The following is a 21,345-nucleotide window of genomic DNA, read 5'->3' as shown; positions in this document are numbered from 1 at the left end:
ATTTATGGATACATACGCCCTCCCCTTATCTCAGGGGTCGGCAACCCAAAATGTTGAAAGAGCCATATTGGACCAAAAATACAAAAAAAAAATCTGTCTAGAGTCGCAAAAAATTAAAAGCCTTCTGTAAGTGTTACCATGAAGTCAACACATGATATAAGTGTCTATATTGGCTATATTAGGCTACTATCAAAATGACTGTGTCGCAGGCTGACACAAATCTTCGTGGACAGAAATGTTGAAATGTAATATTTATTCTACCCATTTTTACAACATTGGAAAACATTAGTAAAACGCAGGCTTCTCAGGGGGTGTGATAACTCCTCTAAATGACTGTCTTAGAATGGCCAAAGGTATAGATGTGTGTGTCCAAGTTAAAGGAAATGGCAGTCTGTCTTCTTCGAATTGATTTATAACAATCTTTGCAAGCTGGGTTACGTTTGCTGTGGTCTGGAACAACATGACACACAAACAACTATGAGAAATGCAGCCAATATTACATACAGATAATGTGTCATGAGACATACAAATATAAATTAAATACACAGAGAACTAAAGATGTCCAATAATATCGGCCTACCGATATTATGGGCTGATGAATGCGTTAAAATGTAATATCGGAAATTATCGATATCGTTTTTTTTATTATCGGTATGGTTTTTTATTTTTATTTTTATTTTTTTTATTAAATCAACATAAAAAACACAAGATACACTTATTAATATTCTGGTTCCTACATTATATATCAATATAAATCAATACAGTCTGCAAGGGATACAGTCCGTAAGCACACATGATTGCGCGTGCTGCTGGTCCAATAATAGTACTAACCTTTAACAGTTAATTTTTACTAATTTTCATTAATTACTAGTTTCTATGTAACTGTTTTTATATTGTTTTACTTTCTTTTTTATTCAAGAAAATGTTTAATTTATTTATCTTATTTTATTTTATTAATTAAAAAAAAAAAGTACCATATCTTCACCATACCTGGTTGTCCAAATTAGGCATAATAATGTGTTAATTCCACAACTGTATATATCGGTTGATATCGGTGTCGGTAATTAAAGAGTTGGACAATATCGGAATATCGGATATCGGCAAAAAGCCATTATCGGACATCCCTACAGAGAACATAAGTAAAGGAAATTAAATGAGCTCAAATTTGCCTACAAGTGAGGCATAATGATGCAATACGTACATAAAGCTAGCCTAAATAGCATGTTAGCATCGAGTAGCTTGCAGTCATGCACTGGCCAAATATGCTTGATAAGCACTCCAACAAGTCAATAACATCAACAGAGTTCACCTTTGTGCATTCACACACGGTATAAAACGTTTGGTGGACAAAATGAGACAAAGAATGAATGGCATAAAATATGTCTTTCTCTGGCATCGTTGAAGAAAGTTATACATGTAAACAAATACGGTGAGTTCAAGAACCGCCAAAATTAGTAGGACAAAACGGCGCTCGCCAAATACTCTCATCAGAGAATCATGTTTAAAACAGTGGGATTTCTAACAATTAAGGAGGTTTGTGTCATGTTTTTCCTCCTACAGAAACCATATTAAAACAAAAATATAATTTTTCCCCATCTTTTTCTATTTTCATACATTTTTGAAAAAGCTCCAGGGAGCCACTAGGGCGGCGCTAAAGAGCCGCATGCGGCTCCAGAGGCCACGGGTTGCAGACACCCGCCTTATGTGTACACGTAGCCACTACACAGCAACAAACATCATTATATTATTCTCTCTCTAACTATTATTATTCTACTTGTTCATTTCCTGATAGTATTCCTGTTAGTTACTTTCTGCTCTAACACACTTGCATCTACACTTCTTAAACTATACTAAGCACATATTTCTTCTGTTGTTCCAAGCTTGCGTAGCGGCTAGTTTAGCGGTTAGCATGCCTTCTTGTCTGCGCCTGCTTTTTCTTACTCGGTGTGTAACGTGTTTAGCTTCGTCCTCCAGTGATAATATACGAGTGTTACCTCTATTTAAGTGTATTTTGAGATACAAGCTGTCTGTGGGCTTTTGGTTATGCTGAAGTTGCAAGCATAAGTTTGAGTTACAAGCCACCCCACCGCTAGTTGGCACAGCGAATGCCACAGTGAACCTCGTTAGATCAGCCCAAAAACATCCGGTCTTAGTCGCTAGCATTAATTTATAGGTACAGGTTAAAATAACTTTCTTTTACTATAAGCAGCGGTCCAGCTTTTACCGCCTCCGGCCAAAGTTGTCGGCAGGATTTTCGCTTTTCAGGATTTGCGGTTTCCTGGAGGTCTGTCGCTTCACCACACTGCGAACCGGCACTGCCCACTCTTCTACTCCGTCAATTTAGATTTTTTTACCTATGTGACTTGTAGGGGTGTCAAAATTAATCGGTACAAACCGATTTTAACTTTAGAGATTTGAATACATTGTTTGGATTGATCTATTTCTCGTATGGATTCATTTTATCTACCTATGTTCGGTTGGAAAGTCATGAATAGGTTGCTCGTAGATCTACTACGAAATATGGCCACTCTAATCTTGCGAGATTTCTGCGATGACGTAATACGAGAGTGCTGTTCTCGTTTGCGACTGAAGACAGAGGAACATGTCAGACAGCACCGAAATAGTTTATAAAACAGGGGCGTCAAACTAATTTTAGTTTCAATGGCCGCATGGAGGGAAATTTATTCGCACGTGGGCAAACAGGTTAAATCATGGCATGATAACTTTAAAATACAACTTCGACAACTTCAGATTGTTTTCTTTGTTTTACTTTGGCCCAAAACAGAACAAGGACATTCTGAAAATGTACATATCACAAATAATCCTCTTGACAAAATACTTCAAGTTAGTTAAAAATTCCGAGGAAAAAATTTGGTGCAGTTTCAAAAACACCATGAAGAACACAATGAACTTAGACTTTATCTCAGTGTATTTACAAAGCAGTTAATCTTTAAGTCAAAGCCCATCTAGGATTGAACAAAAAACAAAATAAAGCGTAAATAAAAATTCTTCATGTATCAACTACCTCATTTGTCATGTCCACATAGTTTATCCTGTGCCAACTCAACAAACCATTCAAACTGGAAAACCTATTCAAGAGGGTTGACTTCCTCCTTGCCTTTGAGGCATCACTGTGTATCGATAGACAAATAAAAGCTGTGCAATGTGTAAACAATGTCAACAAACCACAATTAAAAACTTAAAAGACTGAAAGTATTTCATTAAATCGCACACTGTTCACTTTATTAAAATTTGCACAGAAGACAATAATGTTCACAGAACTATATCCATGTGCAGTGTCTCATGCAACATTTTAAGTGGGGTTACCAATTGTTTATTTTACTCCGGTTTGTTTTACGTTGGGTCGAGGGGAGGAGTCGCTGCCCCGCTTTACCATGTACCTCTGGCTTGGTATACTTGCTGGTCCTAGTGTAAACTATTTGCTTGCCTAACAGAATTGCTCTTGCGACATCCACTGGACAGATTTAGAACAACAGTTTCTTAAATTTAAAAATGCAGCTCAATTTTACGCTTAGCAAATTCCTAAAGCCTGCGGGGCGCATGTTTGACATCCCTGTTATAAAGCAATGCACCCCCGAATATTAAATCTAAAGTTTGGTTAATGTTTGGATTAATAAAAAAAAGAAAAAAGAATGGTCATTTGGATAAAAGTATGACCATTTGTAACGTTTGGAAAGTAGCGATAAAGTAGCGGCAGCACGACTTATCTGAGCACCCACCTGGCGATGAGGGGGCTAGGGATGATAATGCTAGCAGACCTAGCAACTGGCAAGACATCCATCCATCCAACCATTTTCTACCGCTTGTCCCTTTTGGGGTTGCGGGGGGTCGCTGGAGCCTATCTCAGCTGCATTCGGGCGGTAGGCGGGGTACAAGACAAAGACACTGATTTTAAAGACTTCCAGCCCCAACTTAGACACAACTCTGCAAGGTAATCACACCAACTACTAGTACCGGTTTCTAATTGGGTCGGTCCTCCTGGACTATGAAGATTCTGGACTATCCATCTATCCATCCATTTTCTACCGCTTATCCCTTTCGGGGTCGCGGGGAGTGCTGGAGCCTATCTCAGCTACAATCGGGCGGAAGGCAGTGTACACCATGAACAAGTCGCCACCTCATCGCAGGACCAACACAGATTGACAGACAACATCCACACACTAGGGCCAATTTAGTGTTGCCAATTAACCTATCCCCAGGTGCATGTCTTTGGAGGTGGGAGGAAGCCGGAGTACCCGGAGGGAACCCACGCAGTCACGGGGAGAACATGCAAACTCCACACAGAAAGATCCCGAGCGCAGGATCGAACCCAGGACCTTCATATTGTGAGGCAAACGCACTAACCCCTCCACCGTGCTGCCGATTCTGGACTACTGATACTCCATCCCATCCATCCATTTTCTATCGCTTATTCCCTTCGGGGTCGCGGGGGGCGCTGGAGCCTATCTCAGCTACAATCGGGCGGAAGGCGGGGTACACCCTGGACAAGTCGCCACCTCATCACAGGGCCAACACAGATAGACAGACAACATTCACACTCACACTCACACACTAGGACCAATTTAGTGTTGCCAATCAACTTATCCCCAGGTGCATGTCTTTGGAGGTGGGAGGAAGCCGGAGTACCCGGAGGGAACCCACGCAGTCACGGGGAGAACATGCAAACTCCACACAGAAAGATCCCGAGCCTGGGATTGAACCCCAGACTACTCAGCACCTTCGTATTGTGAGGCAAACGCACTAACCCCTCTTCCACCGTGCTGCCGATTCTGGACTAATGATACTGATATCGGTCATTTTTTTTATCCAGCTGATCGTCGTAATTATGACACGCTGTCACATTCGGTTCAGGTGCCGCTGCATACACATAACAAATCAGCTTGGAAAAATTATAAATAAGAAGCAACACCACACAAAAGTTTGTAACACAACGATTCATCCTAAAGTCCCTAAAAGTCTCGCACGCTAACAAGAGTTATACAGTTTCAATTGAACGCCACTTAAAGGAGAACTGCACTTTTTTGAAATGTTGCCTATTGTTCACAATCATTATGAAAGACGTGACGACGGATATATTTTTTTTAATTCATTAAAAATTGTATATAAATAAATAAAGTATTTGAGCTTTGTAAGAATGAGATATTTTTAAGTGTTCTTTTTTAATCCATAGTCATGTTTAAATCCGTTAGAATTTAGTTATTTAGTGTGTCTTCTCGTAATCTCTGTGCTTTTATTTTATGTCCGCTAGTAAACTCTTTGTTTTGTTTTAAGGGCTCCTGTTGGTCGGCTAATAGAGCTGTTTTGGCAAGTTGTTATCTGTTTTCAAGGCCTTAGCTGTGCTCCTTTCTGGGCGAGAGGGGCGGTTTTTGTGCTACATAAACTGACTCTTTTTGTTTGGATTTAGACCTCTTCGTGCTGATGCTATTGTTGCGTTGTAAGGGCTGGTCTCCTAAAGCTTTAGTAAAACTTGGCCAAGTACTATTCTGTCTCGGTGGTCCTCCTTACTCAACATAAATGTCATCTTAAAGAATTTAGGATTGACCAGTGTGTTTTATTCCCTGAGAGGAAGACTGGTCACACGCAACAATTTGGGGGCTTCGTCCGGGATGACACGTTGAGGATTGGACGTCTCTATCTCATTTTCACAACTTCTACACCGAAACTGCTGTTTAGTTTACGTGGTGGCACTTAATTGTATCTTGCACTTGTGTTACTGTGGTGTTATAATGCCTCGACTCGATGCACAGCTTGCTTTTCTCTGTATTTAATTGTTGCTACCTTAGCAAACAACAGTAAATACCTGGTAGCTTTTCTAAAAGTATTTTGTTCACATATATTATTTTCTTTGAGTTTATGGATTATGCAGGCACCACCTGTTTTGTATTTGTCTATTTAAAAAATAAACACATGACATCGTTCTGACATGATACATGTAATCTTCTTTTCACCACGCAAAACTTCCATTTTCATCAAATGGCATGGAATCGTATCAAATCGTAATGTTTAAAAAGTATTGTTAGTGAATCGTATCGTAACCCATGTATCGAGATTCATATCAAATCGCCATTTTTGGTAGAGATGCACACCCCTAGTGACTTGTATCAGATATTTTCAAATCCGACCCAGACCTTTTTTATCTGTGGATATGAATTGGATATGTATGTGATGCGACTCTAATCTAAACGCTCTGGTCTCGTTCATCTGACCAATACGTCATCAGAAAGTAAGCATCCTAAAATGTTTCACTAGTAGACAGTTTCAAAATAAATGGTTGACAAATGAGCAAAAATGATATGTTTTATGAACTCACGTCAATGTTCCACCACTCATGTCTCCGACTGCTCGCCAAAATGCTCTTTCGAGCAGACGTCGTAGCAAATGTCCCAGAAACTGCAAAAGGCCAAAAAAAATTGCGCTTTTTCTTAATCTTCTTAATGGCTATAATTCCGTTGAGAAAATGTTGACTCTGAATGCACAACATCCTTGAAATTGTCACAAATTTGCCAGCACTGAGACCTACTAGAATTAGAGTCATGTTTACTTCCATTAAAACTGCGGGTCAGTGTGCGTTCACATGAGAAATTAAATTTTTTTTGTAATGTGAACGACTATAAAAAGATCGGATTTGACCACAAAAAAAAACGAACTGGACATCCTACCCTGCAGTGTGAATGTAGTCTCTGATTGCGGGAGATGTCATAACTCGGAATATCTGCTTTTTCAACTCCGTTATTCACTGCTACCTGGTAGCAAAAGTTATGGACATTGTAAACGCTCTCGCCTCCCCTCTACAGTAACTGACGAGATGCCAATAAAAACAGACAGGATTTTAAAATCAGTCTGCTGGAAGAGGTAAATGTTATACATAATTATTACATTACTTCATAAAACTACTGCAGTTATTTGTAATACAGTCTATTGCATTGTTGTTATACAATATTTATTATGTAAATGTTAAATATTTTTTCCATTTAATAGGCATTTTACATGTAAATTGTGATGTTTTTTTTGGGGGGGGCAAGCAATCATTATGAAAGACATGACGATGGAGGTTTATTTTTTTAAGCATTCTAAATATTGAATAAATGCGATCAAAAGTCCGCTTACAATGGAGCCTATGGGAGCCGCACACTTCCGCCTGTAAAGCCCTTAAAAACATCCAAATACCTCCGTTGAGGTTTTATATACATGCTGTAAGTATACATGTAATGTAGGGCTGCAACAACTAATCGATTAAATCGATTATAAAAATAGTTGACGATTAATTTAGTTTCGTTGGATCTATGCTATGCGCATGCGCATAGGCAATATTTTTTTATTTTTTTTATTTTTTATTTTTTTTAATAAACCTTTATTTATAAACTGCAACACGTTCAAACAGCTGAGAAACAATAATCAAAATAAGTATGGTGCCAGTATGCTGTTTTTTTTCAATAAAATACTGGAAAGTATAGAAATCGACAGATTAATCGATTATCAAATTAATCGTTAGTTGCAGCCCTAATGTAATGTAGTAGTGGGAACATTTATAATAACATTTAATATTTACATATTTTGGTCTCCATTAATTTAAAAAACGCATCACAACAACTGCTTTCTTTTTCCTTCATCACTGATTATTACTCACTGCAGAGTTTGAGAAAAACAAACATAATAAAACATCACTTACTGTATAAGGTCTGCTGTCATTAGGAAGGTGACTGCTGGGATGTTCATATATTTCCATTTAGATGAAAAATGTCTCATAATCTTCACAAAGAAACAGGGTGGGTGGGCGGGGGTGCAAGGATCTTTTAGTGTCGTCCTCGCCAGTTTCAGGTCATAAACGGCTGTCAAAGTCTACCAACTTGTCTGAATACCTATTCAGACTTCTTCTGTCCAGGTGAGAGTCATGATTTATGATCTACAATAAACTTACAAGGAGCAGGGAAGCGAGGAAGCAGTCCACTCGATGATGTAAACATAGGGACACACGGAAGTGTTCACGGCGCCGCTATAAATAGTTTGTCTGCGTTAGCGCTTATAATAACAGTATCACGAATACTTGGTTAATATTGATGTCACAAAATGTAAATGGAGTATTGTTGGCGCTTTTTGAATGTTTTTTATTGGATTTTATGGGCAGAATAATGGAGTTCCTATTGGCTCCACTGTAAGACTTTTATTTACGTTTATTTAATATTAAGAATGCTGTAAAAAAAAAAAAAATCAATTTGTTGATTTAATGATTGTGAACAATAGGCAAAATTACTCGCTTGCATTATTAAAATAAGCTTAAGAAAAGACCACAATATTTGTCCACAAATGCAATTTTATTCACTAACAGTGTTACAAAAAAGATAAATTAGAACAGTACATAATGTTGGATAAAGAGAACATACAAACCCTTTATTTATTGAATCACAATTATTGAAATTCAAAGATTTGGTGCATTTGCAAACAGCTAAAATTATGTACAAAGCAAACTATAACCTGCTACCCAAGAATGTTCAACAATTATTTTCAACAAAAGAAGAGAAATATAACCTTAAAGAAAAAATGTAATTTACATATGTATATATAAATGGTAAAGAAATGCTATGATACGAAAAGGAGTAGGATTAAATAAGATGTGCATCTTCCTACTCCTATTCGGTCGTGCTGTAATGAAACAACTGGAAATATGTGATGCATTCCATCGTATCGTATGCATGTTTGAAATAAACTTAAACTGAACTGAACTGAACTGTCAGAATATCATTCAGGGACGTATTTAAACGTTTTATTTAAATGCATGTCATTTATTTGCCCAAAACTTGCTAACCGTTTTATCCAAAGTTCTTTCAGGCTGTATTGTGATATACAGGTGCAGAAAATGACTGTATTTAAAGGGGAATTGCACTTTTTTGGAATTTTGCCTATTGTTCACAATCATTATGATAGACAAGAAAGCGTTTTTTTTTTCACTTCCTCACATATAAAAATGCAGCTAATGGGAGCAATCGATTCTGCCTCTAAATAACTTTAAAAATGCATTCAAAAACTGTCACTAATACTTTATTAATATTCCGTAACCTGGATCATAACCAAGCTGTAGCGGCATTGTTATTGTAAGAACGAACACTGAGGAACTATTTTTCTATAGTAGTAACACATGCTACGGTATCAGCTGTAGAAGCTAACTACGGCAAGAGATAAGCTAGCTTCTATGATAACAGGAAGCGCGTTTGACTTTGTAATACACAACGCAATGCGATAAGACACCAATCTGTACTGACTGAAATACATGAACAATCATATTACAGTATCTGTAAAGTATTAGCCGACATTTTATGTTTTGTTTGTACACAGCTAGCTCGACATAATATGCTGTCTATGTCAGGCCCGGCCCTAACCAATCTGGCGCCCTAGGCAAGATTTTAGGTGGCGCCCCCCCCACATCGGCAGTGAAGTGTATATACTCACAAGAAACCGAATAGCTTTGTCTTTGACCTTTTTTTTTTACTTACAACTATACCTAATATATAAAGGGGTGGAAAAGTGACTATTACCTGCAGGGCAAACATTAGCTAACCAGAAGGCAATAACAATGTAAACAAAAAACACCTGCTTAAAATATCTAATACAAATGTCCCAGAGGAATGTAGGTGGGAGTACTGTAATTACCTAACGTTACATTATTATTTTCCATAACAATTTAGCCCCCTCCACAATATTAACCCGACGTTAAAACAGAACTAGCTATTTATTGATTAGCAATTGCCGACTCATGTAACATTAGCTTAATGCTAAAAAGCCAGGTTACTATCACATTCTGTAACAGACAAATAATTTCATGTAGGCTAACGTTACCTACTTGCTACCTCTGTCTTTTCTCGTTTCTCCTCCCCTTCTTTTCTCTTTTTTCTTTCCTGGGCACCTCACAGTTTTGGCCGTTTTGGCATCTTGTGTTGATTTTTTGATGTGGTGACGTCCAAAAAGAGTCATGATACGGGAAGGGAGGGGGCGCACCGTGGGGGGGGGGGGGGGGGAATGTTGTAACAAATACAAATAATATTTCTATTAAATAGGCTTTACTTTGTATTTTAATTAACGTGGGATTATTTTTTGTATTTAGAAATAATAGTACCAACTTCTTTTCTCTTTTTTTTTTTTTCTCTCCAACATTTGTGGCACTTGCGTGGCGCCCCCTGATGGACGGCGCCCTTAGCATTTGCCTATACGGCCTATGCCACGGGCCGGCCCTGGTCTATGTCATGTTTGTATCATTCATGATCAAAATAAAGTGTGACTCCCGCAATGGACAGTTGTCTGTTTGGTCCAGCTGGATGTTGTTTCCGCTTTATTATGAGTAAGCACTCCATTTATGTCAAAATAGCTTCGCTCCAAGTTCCACATTTTGCAGCTTTGATTCACTTCTCACCTCACTCTCACGGCTTCCGTCTGCTCCAACAAAAGACAAAGTTGTGAATCCTCATTTGTCCAAAAATCGTCTTCGTTGTTTGTTGCTGAATCTGCCATGATTGGAACACACTCGCGTTTTTGATTCCGGAAGGGGTTGATGCCAGAAGTCAGACGTGCGTTGCTTTGGAAACGGAAATCAATGCGCCGAAGAATTAGTTTAGGCAATGATTAAAATTACAAAAATACGATAAATATTGTTATATTGTTGTAAATTTTGAAGTGGTTTTAGAGGGCGTAGAAGGCTACAACGGTTACTCCCATTAGCCGCATCTTCCAAGCGTTTTTTTTATCATCTTTAAAATCCCCCAAAAAGACGTATTTTCCTGCCTCTCATAATGATTGTGAACGATAAGCAAAATACATTTTTAAAAACTGCAGTTCCCCTTTAAAGGCAAAATGTTCCTTTATGTCTTTTTACTTAAGTTTACATTTTTGGTACCGTATTGGGTTTTGTACTTTCAATATTTAATGTTACTTTACGGAATACACATTGTTTATATATATATTCTTCTATGCATATCATATGACACTGCAATCTACTGAGTTCCGCCAAATGCCAAATATTCTAAAATACCGTATATAGTGTTTTTATTCTTCAATCATTGATTGATTGATTGAGACTTTTATTAGTAGGTTGCACAGTGAAGTACATATTCCGTACAATTGACCACTAAATGGTATCACCCGAATAAGTTTTTCAACTTGTTTAAGTTGGGGTTCAATTAAATTGATTCATGATACAGATATATACTATCAGATATACAATCTGGTGTTGATGTTATCAAACAATAATGAAATATTGAAAATAACGAAATAAAAAAATTACGTCACAGTTACTTTGCTGAGTAACTAATTACTCTATCAATGAGGTAACTGACTTACCAACCCGATTTAATTTAAAATTTTATTTTATGTTTATATATTTACTTGTTTGAATGAAATGAACAGACCTGATCAGTCACTCGTGAGTTAGCAGTAACTCACCACCCTTTTCTGAGTGGCTCGGGGAGAGTCTACAAGTTTCACAAATCTGACGAGGTAACCTCAAGCAAAGCAATGATGAAGTGAGGAGGCAGTGCGTTGTTGAAATTGTAGTCGGGGACACTGCAAACGCTTTTTCATTGGCCATTAATTGGCTTTACGACGTTGTTGAAACAGAAAGGCGGTCATTTGACGGAACATCTAATTTACTAACAGAACAAACAATTGCACCACATAAATGATAAGTTAACACATAGCATTAACTGGTGCTGTGCAATATTAAAATATAAACATATATCTTAGTAGGACATACACATTTCAAATGTAAGATATAATTCTCTGTTGTTTATGATGTGATTTTAAGTCTGGGCTGCGGTTAATGTAACTGAAACAATGCTGCTACTTTGCAGTAGTTGCGGTAACTCATTACGTTTCCATGCACTAAATTAGTCTGTTTTCTCAAATACGTTTTTTTATATTTTTACACCTGTGTGTGAAGTCCAAGTGTTCATGCACTATCTCTAATATGACTATTGGTCATATGCCTCCCGTATACTGGGGGGGCGCTTATTTCATTTTAGCGTGGTTAAATGAATACCTTTTCCGGTTGACCTATGACGTCACACTAGGATTTGCGGATCCTTACAACTTGTTTTAAGTGATGTCGGCTGTAATATTGGCACAGATTCCAAATATTTCGTCTCTAATGGCTATGCCAGTGGTTCTTAACCTGGGTTCGGTCGAACCCTAGAGGTTCGGTGAGTCGGCCTCAGGGGTTCGGCAGAGCCTCCACCGCGGAGGTCAAGACACACCCGACTCATCTTGTAAATAAAAACTTATTATGGATATTATCCCCAAACAATGTTCCCTCGAATTTTCCATCTGATTTGCAGGTGTGTAATTTGTTGTGAGTTCATGTACTGTGTTGGTTTTGTTCTTTGAACACGATGATGTTCATGCACGATTCATTTTGTGCACCAGTGAAAGAATATATAACTTTGTCTTGAATTTGAGAAAAAAACATTTTATTTTTCACCAAATAATGGTTCGGTGAATGCACATATGAAACTGGTGAGGTTCAGTACCTCCAACAAGGTTATGAACCACTGGGCTATGCTGATTTTAAGTAGCAGACAGCATCAAGAAATTATCTTAGATTGCGTTACGAACATGGTGCTACGAATGCAGGTCCGAAGCAAAGACAGACCGGCGGAAGAGTTTTTTTCGAAGACATTTTCAGACAAAGAATCATGGAAATAAAATGTTTGAATGTCTTAGAGTTCATTCATAAGGCTCTGTGGATTGATAGGAGTTTTAAATTCAAAGGAAAAGACCGTTGGTGCCTTGATCGATACTGTTCCAGATGAAGTTTGCACTGTTCTGGACTATCTTGCCAGTTGTGTGGAAAGTTAATCAATGTGGAGTGCACAAATGCAGCGTGAAGAGGTTTGTGTACACTTTATTATTTGCCTTTAATGTACCTGCTTTATAATCTTTCATCTAATTTTGTTTGGGAATTTTATTTTATTTTACATTTCCTTAGCTACTTTCTTAAATAAATCAGTTTCTTTTTTTCTACCATCGATGCACTTCAAAATGTTCTGTTCTTTTGGTTTGTGAAGCAAATAAGAAGTCTCCTCTTCATGACAATTGTTGGTACGTTTTTACTGAATGGTATCTGCTTCTGGGTTGTATCCCGCGGGTTCAGACTGGCGCATGCGCAATACAAAGGATCTTCTCCAGACGCACACACCCCACTCGAGAGATCTGGTTTCCAAATGCATAATCCAGGTGTGTTAGTCCGACTTTTCAAAAACAGAACACGATTGGATTAAGGAGTTTCCATGGGCTGTAGGAGGCTTAGTTAGAGTCAAACTATTTGAGAAATCGGACTAATTTAGTGCATGGACACGTATTACATAACTTGAAAAAACTGTACGGCAACAGCCGGCAGTACTATGGATGTCAACAATGCACTGACGGTGACCACGATGGAAGCTAAACCAACAAAACCGAAGAGTCATTGTTGCCAAAAACAGAAAAAAAAGTCCCTTGTTTGGATTGAAACGTCAGACATGGACTCGCAAACATGCCGCCATCAAGTGGTGTGTTTTTTTTCTCCAATATATATATATATATATATATATATATATATATATGTATATATATATATATATATATATATATATATATATATATATATATATATATATATATATATATATATATATATATATATATATATATATATATATATATATATGTGTGTGTATATATATATATATATATGTGTGTCTTAATAAGGTTATCCAAAAAATAGTGCTCGATACCGTAGTAGAGCGCAATATATGTATGTGTGGGGAAAAAAAATCACAAGACTATTTCATCTCTACAGGCCTGTTTCATGAGGGGGGGTACCCTCAATCGTCTCCTGACGATTGAGGGTACCCCCCCTCATGAAACAGGCCTGTAGAGATGAAATAGTCTTGTGATTTTTTTTCCCCACACATACACATATATATATATATATATATATATATATATATATATATATATATATATGAAATATGTGTTTTATAAATAAAATGACAAAAAATAAGCAAAATTAGCATTTATATATAAATATAATTTTGGAAAAAAATACTATATCCTTATATATACGTATATATCGGTATCGGCATATAAGACTACCTATATCTGTGCATATATTTTTGTTCATCTTGCACAGCACTTGCATAAATCACCTACTACTATTCTATTTACCGTATTTTTCGGAGTATAAGTCGCTCCGGAGTATAAGTCGCACCGGCTGAAAATGCATAATAAAGAAGGAAAAAAAACATATATAAGTCGTACTGGAGTATAAGTCACATTTTTTGGGGAAATGTATTTGATAAAACCCATTACCAAGAATAGACATTTGAAAGGCAATTTAAAATAAATAACAAATAGTGAACAACAGGCTGAATAAGTGTACGTTATATGACGCATAAATAACCAACTGAGAACGTGCCTGGTATGTTAACGTAACATATTATGTTAAGAGTCATTCAAATAACTATAACATATAGAACATGCTATACGTTTACCAAACAATCTGTCACTCCTAATCGCTAAATCCCATGAAATCTTATACGTCTAGAGTCTTACGTGAATAATTTGATATTTTACGGTAATGTGTTACTAATTTCACACATAAGTCGCTCCTGAGTATAAGTTGCACCCCCGGCTAAACTATGAAAAAAACTGCGACTTATAGTCCGAAAAATACGGTACTTAAATAAACAACTTTGCACGAATAAACATGTAACTATAACTGTATTAACGAAGTGCAATACATGCTGGGTAGTCCAGTGACAACTCGTTTCCCACTTCCCAGAATGCATTGCCACACGGTTGTAGAAAGTAGAATATTAGAAGAAATGCACAAATCCCAATTGTGAGCTTATGTGTTAAACATTGAAATATTTCCATCAGATGCTGTGACTCTTCACCTGAGCTCCATGCCTCCTGGATACCTGAGCACATCCAACATAATTAGTCAGGTCAGTGTTATCGATCTTCTTCTTATCACTAAACCCTTTCTGAAATGTGTACTACTAAATGGCTGTAAAACCATAACTCTTATTACATTCACCTCGTCTCTCAAGTTTCACTTCATGCAATAGTACAGTAACGACTGTGACGTTGTACCCAGGGGTATAACGTTTCATCGTCACTGTCGCCAACAAATTCATTTGTCGATAATACTCTGTGACGTCGTTGCTCGGGTTTTTCCAGACAGAAATGAACATGCACGAGTTAACGTGACTGGTGACCAGCAGTAACAAGAAACATACATTTTGATTGATAACAAATAACCCAACAGGAACACAACATTGATACAATGTTGATTATTCATACATGTCCTTTGAAACTGACTTTGAAACAACGTTACAAAATACTTGTATTTGTAAATTAAGACAACGTTGATGTCCAACGTTGGATCTACTTTGTTGGTTGGGAAATGACCAAATTTCAATGGTCAAATCAATGTCACAACCTGGCATTGAATAAACGTCGTCAAAAAGCATTTTGTTTCAAAGTTATGTTTATGTTGTAGAATATTGGTTGGGAAATGACCGAAATTCAATGGTCACATTAACGTCAGAACCCAACATTGATTAAACGTCACCAAAAACCATTTTGTTTCAACGTTATGTTTGAGTTGTTCAACGTCAGGACCTAATTCAACACGTTTTTAACGTTGTTTTAATGTCTTGTGCCTGCCGGGAAATAATTGTTTGAATATATATTCATGGTGTTTCATTTTGCATAATCAAAGAGAGTGGAGAAAGAATAAAAATAAATATGCTCATGTTCAGAACAAACATGTTTATTTACATATTTTTTGTAATGAAATGATGAGATCAGGGCATTATTTTGATACAGTAAAAGTGACTGTCATTAGGACGTTGTTTTAGTTAAACTATCATGCATACTCTTAAAAGATCGATGTTGGTTGGAGCACATGTGAATAATACATTTCTATAAAATCTATTTATCTGTGTTTTCTGTGTTACAGCCAGTCAAAAATGTTGAAGAATGTTCCTGTCCAGCATTGACTTCATCAGGTATGTTATTTACGATGCTAGCAGCCAAGCTCACTCAGAAAAATAAAAATAGCATCCTAAACTTTAGACAATAAATAATATTTTGTGTACACAAAATAGATATTTACTAGGGCAGCGGTTCTCAAATGGGGGTAGGCGTACCCCTGGGGGTACTTGAAGGTATGCCAAGGGGTACGTGAGATTTTTTTTAAATATTCTAAAAATAGCAACAATTCAAAAATCCTTTATAAATATATTTATTGAATAATACTTCAACAAAATATGAATGTAAGTTCATAAACTGAACATCAAATCAAGTAGGCTATTCCATTCATTACAATGCAATATTCAGTGTTGACAGCTAGATTTTTTGTGGACATGTTCCATAAATATTAATATTAAAGATTCATTTTTTTGTGAAGAAATGTTTAGAATTAAGTTCATGAATCCAGATGGATCTCTATTACAATCCGCAAAGAGGGCACTTTAAGTTGATGATTACTTCTATGTGAAGAAATCTTTATTTATAATTGAATCACTTGTTTATTTTTTTTTAGTTATTTTTATATATTTTTTTCCAAATAGTTCAAGAAAGACCACTACAAATGAGCAATATTTTGCACTGTTATACAATTTACTAAATCAGAAACTGATGACATAGTGCTGTATTTTACTTCTTTATCTCTTTTTTTTCAACCAAAAATGCTTTGCTCTGATTAGGGGGTACTTGAATTAAAACAATGTTCACAGGGGGTACATCACTGATAAAAGGTTGAGAACCACTGTACTAGTGGATAATCCCCTCAGCTATCAAGGCAGAAAGGAAAAGAAATGTCAACACAAGCATGGAAAAAACTCAATGTAAACAACATTGTAAAATTGCATTGAAAACTTAACAATTACCACTTAAAATTGAGATGCAAAAATAAGGAATATGTAAGAAATGCTTAATAAAGTGTAAGAAAATAGTGCAAAGTGTGAAAATGGCGCAACCAAACCTGATAGTTAATACTGTTACCTGATTGGCTATTAGCGTGTCACTCCCACTGATCACCGATCACATCCTGCATTGCTCAATTACAGAAAGCGAACGCCTTTGTTTGTGCAACCAACCTTGCTTCGCACTTACGGTTTCTTCAGACAAAGAAAAAAAATTATTGAACGCGTTTTTTAATTGCTACAGATAACGTGTCTATCACGATATATATTTTGGGTTTATCCCGCAGCCCTAATTTACAACAAGACAAACTTCAATGCAGCTCACCAGCTCTTCTCTTTTGAGCGGGTCACTAAATAAACTAGCAGGCAAACGCCACTACAGTTTAACACTTCAGAATCATACTGTCAGGACTTGGACTTTGGCATGGTTTGTTTTCCCATGGTGCAAAAGATTTGGACCGGACATGGCGTGAAGTAGTGATGGGTCCGGCAACACCGATGCATCGGCGCATGCGTCGACCTCATAGAGCAAAACCCTGTCGGTGCGCGTACCGCTTTTAGAAAGTCACGTGACCGATCATGAGCTGTTTCGGTCACGTGACCGATACGCAAACTGTGTCGCACTGACGCCTCCTCTGTGCCCTGTGAGCAGGTCTTTTCTACGGCCGGAGAATTTAATTAATAACTAAGAAGAGAAATCGTCTAAAATTTAATACGTTGGAAAAACGTTTTTTTTAAAAATAAAAATGTGTAAAAAAAAATAAAATAAAAAATAAAAAATCCCGGTCCGCAAGCATCCTCATTCACAACACGTTCTCTTAGATTTCCATGTTATGATACATGTTGACATTATTTATTGACTGTATCTAAAAAAGATAAAAATATATTTGTATTTAAATGAAGATATGAAATAATCCTAAATGAAATACAATGACTTGGTTTATATTATTGTATATACTGGGTCATAAAATCAGGTTGCCTGTAGGGATTTTTAATGTCCAGCAGATGTCAGTATTTAGTGACACAGTATCGACACAGTATCAATACAGTTTTGCAATGTGTCGAAACGCTTCATGACGCCTCATCAACCCATCACTAGCGTGAAGGTAAATACATATTTAAATTTTAACACTCAAAAAAGGAACAAACAAAAGGCGCTCACAGTGGAGGCACCAAACTTAACGCAGGGAACAAAAACTTGGACTATGCATATCTATGAACATGGCAAAACAAAAGACACTAACTGTGGCATAAATAAACACAACTTACTTGCGGAAGCAAAGAGCAGCATGAAGGATGGTATCAAGAGTGTCAGGGGTATATCGAGAGTGTGATGTCGCCAGGCTAATTGCCTGGCAACTACGGGCTTAAATAGTGAAGACATGATTAGAGACAGGTGCGTGAGTCGTGAGGACAGGTGAAAACTAATGGGTTGCTATGGTGACAAAACAAACAAGAGTGCACAATGAGTCCAAACGTGGAACAGGTGAAACTAATGGGTAACCATGGAAACAAGACAAGGGAGTGACAAAGCAGGAACTAAAAAGAGTCCAAAAACCAAGCAGAACGTAACTTAAACAAAACATGATCCCAGACATGACACATACACAATATCACATGAAACACAATAGGTTGAAAATCCTTAATTATCATTCGTTGTCCTTATAGGGAAACTGCACCTGTTTTGGAATTTTGCCTATCGTTCACAATCATTATGAAACACATGACGACAGATGGATTTTTTTTTTAATACATTCTAAATATTAAATAAACGTAAATAAAAGAGGTGGTGTCGCAGACCACCTCCTCTGTTCAGGGATGGTTTTTCAACCTTGACATAGATGGCTTCCCTCACTCCTCTTTCGTAGCATCCGTCCTCCCTGTCCAGAATCTGTACATTTTTGTTCTCAAAGTAGGTGCAGGTAGACAGCTGAGTCTTGGTCGGTAAGAACTTGCCCGTCTATCCTGTGCCATATGTCCAAAGAAAAATATGTACCGTATTTTTTGGAGTATACGTCGCACCGGAGTATAAGTCGCACCTGCCGAAAATGCATAATAAAGAAGGAAAAAACATATATAAATCGCACTGGAGCCCGGCCAAACTATGAAAAAAACTGCGACTTATAGTCCGAAAAATACGGTAATATTAAAAACGGCGTTCGTATGGATACAGTCTGAGTCAAATGTTCATTTGATCATTGTGTGTTCTTCTTTCTCCTGAGTTCATTATGTCTTCTTTTGCATGTCTGCGCTGACAAGACGATGCCAAAGAAGGACAATTCCAGCTGAACAACGCCTGTGAGAAGTGCTGCCAGCCTGCGCCTCCTCCGAAGATCAGCGACCTCATGAATGACAAAGATCTTCTGGACATACTGAGGCTGAAACTGGATCCGTATCACTGCACCGTGAAAAACTGGAAGAACTTTGCGAGTCGTTGGGGGATGAGCTACGATGAACTTGCCCTGCTGGAGCACCGGACACAAGGTTCTCTGTCCCACAGCCCCACCCAGGAGTTCCTCCTACGGTACAACCAGAAACCAGTGGCAGAGCTCACAGAACTGTGCCGCATTTATAAGCGCATCGACGTGCTGCGATTGTTGCAGAGCTGGATGGAGAGCGTTTGGCCGTCACGCTGGCAACACGCCAACTAACACACATCCAACAACTCAAACATCTTCTGTGGAAGATACAAGACTCAGCTTCATTGGTCTCCCTTATCTCTCGTCAGCGGTATGATCCACACTAAAAACTAACAAAAAGATACTTGAGTTTGGTTTGATTACTTGAAGTTTTGTCAGTGAAACTGAAGTGAATTAATTAACTTATATCATATTTTGCTAATGGTGAAGATTTATATCCAGCCTGGAGAAGGCAAACCACTAAGTTTAAGTAAACAGTGGTATTTCAGTTTGAGCACATAATAAGATAAGGCCCCTTAGTTTGATATTCGCAGGTGGATTGGATCACTTCTCGTAGGAAAAGAGGCTTTAAAGGGGAACATTATCACCAGACCTATGTAAGCGTCAATATATACCTTGATGTTGCAGAAAAAAGACCATATATTTTTTTAACCGATTTCTGAACTCTAAATGGGTGAATTTTGGCGAATTAAACGCCTTTCTAATATTCGCTCTCGGAGCGATGACGTCACGTTGTGACGTCACATCAGGAAGCAATCCGCCATTTTCTCAAACACATTACAAACACCGAGTCAAATCAGCTCTGTTATTTTCCGTTTTTTCGACTGTTTTCCGTACCTTGGAGACATCATACCTCGTCGGTGTGTTGTCGGAGGGTGTAACAACACGAACAGGGACGGATTCAAGTTGCACCAGTGGCCCAAAGATGCGAAAGTGGCAAGAAATTGGACGTTTGTTCCGCACACTTTACCGACGAAAGCTATGCTACGACAGAGATGGCAAGAATGTGTGGATATCCTGCGACACTCAAAGCAGATGCATTTCCAACGATAAAGTCAAAGAAATCTGCCGCCAGACCCCCATTGAATCTGCCGGAGTGTGTGAGCAATTCAGGGACAAAGGACCTCGGTAGCACGGCAAGCAATGGCGGCAGTTTGTTCCCGCAGACGAGCGAGCTAAACCCCCCTGGATGTCTTGGCTCACACCGTCCCGAGATGATCAAGAGAAGAATATCGACCCTAGCTTCCCTGGCCTGCTGACATGAGGGTATGTCTACAGAATATATTAATTGATGAAAATTGGGCTGTCTGCACTCTCAAAGTGCATGTTGTTGCCAAATGTATTTCATATGCTGTAAACCTAGTTCATAGTTGTTAGTTTCCTTTAATGCCAAACAAACACATACCAATCGTTGGTTAGAAGGCGATCGCCAAATTCATCCTCGCTTTCTCCCGTGTCGCTGGCTGTCGTGTCGTTTTCGTCGGTTTCGCTTGCATATGGTTCAAACCGATATGGTTTCTTCTTCAATTTCGTTTTCGCTACCTGCCTCCACACTACAACCATCCGTTTCAATACATTCGTAATCTGTTGAATCGCTTAAGCCGCTGAAATCCGAGTCTGAATCCGAGCTAATGTCGCTATAGCTTGCTGTTTTTCCGCCATGTTTGTTTGTGTTGGCTTCACTATGTGACGTCACAGGAAAATGGACGGGTGTATATAACGATGGTTAAAATCAGGCACTTTGAAGCTTTTTTTAGGGATATTGCGTGATGGGTAAAATTTTGAAAAAAACTTCGAAAAATATAATAAGCCACTGGGAACTGATTTTTAATGGTTTTAACCATTCTGAAATTGTGATAATGTTCCCCTTTAATAGGGACTTCGTAATGCAAAAGTGATAACCATATCCTTGAGAATAGACTACCTGTGTAGCTCAACGCCAACATTTA

General features: G+C 37.8%; 1 protein-coding gene across 1 annotated transcript in view; it reads left to right on the top strand.

Annotated features, from left to right (window-relative positions):
- edaradd (EDAR-associated death domain) overlaps positions 1–20,211 on the top strand; it is a 49,954-nt gene extending 29,743 nt beyond the window's left edge. Inside the window, exons 4-6 of the mRNA XM_072916542.1 lie at positions 14,923–14,990; positions 16,010–16,058; positions 19,236–20,211. Coding sequence (XP_072772643.1) covers positions 14,923–14,990; positions 16,010–16,058; positions 19,236–19,627 — 509 coding nt within the window. The 3' untranslated portion in view covers positions 19,628–20,211. The remainder of the gene's footprint in view (positions 1–14,922; positions 14,991–16,009; positions 16,059–19,235) is intronic.
- The last annotated feature ends 1,134 nt before the right edge of the window (positions 20,212–21,345 follow it).

This window comes from Nerophis lumbriciformis, linkage group LG02 (assembly GCF_033978685.3).
Source record: "Nerophis lumbriciformis linkage group LG02, RoL_Nlum_v2.1, whole genome shotgun sequence".
Classification (NCBI taxonomy): Eukaryota; Metazoa; Chordata; class Actinopteri; order Syngnathiformes; family Syngnathidae; genus Nerophis; species Nerophis lumbriciformis.
This window is presented reverse-complemented; position numbering and strand designations above follow the sequence as displayed.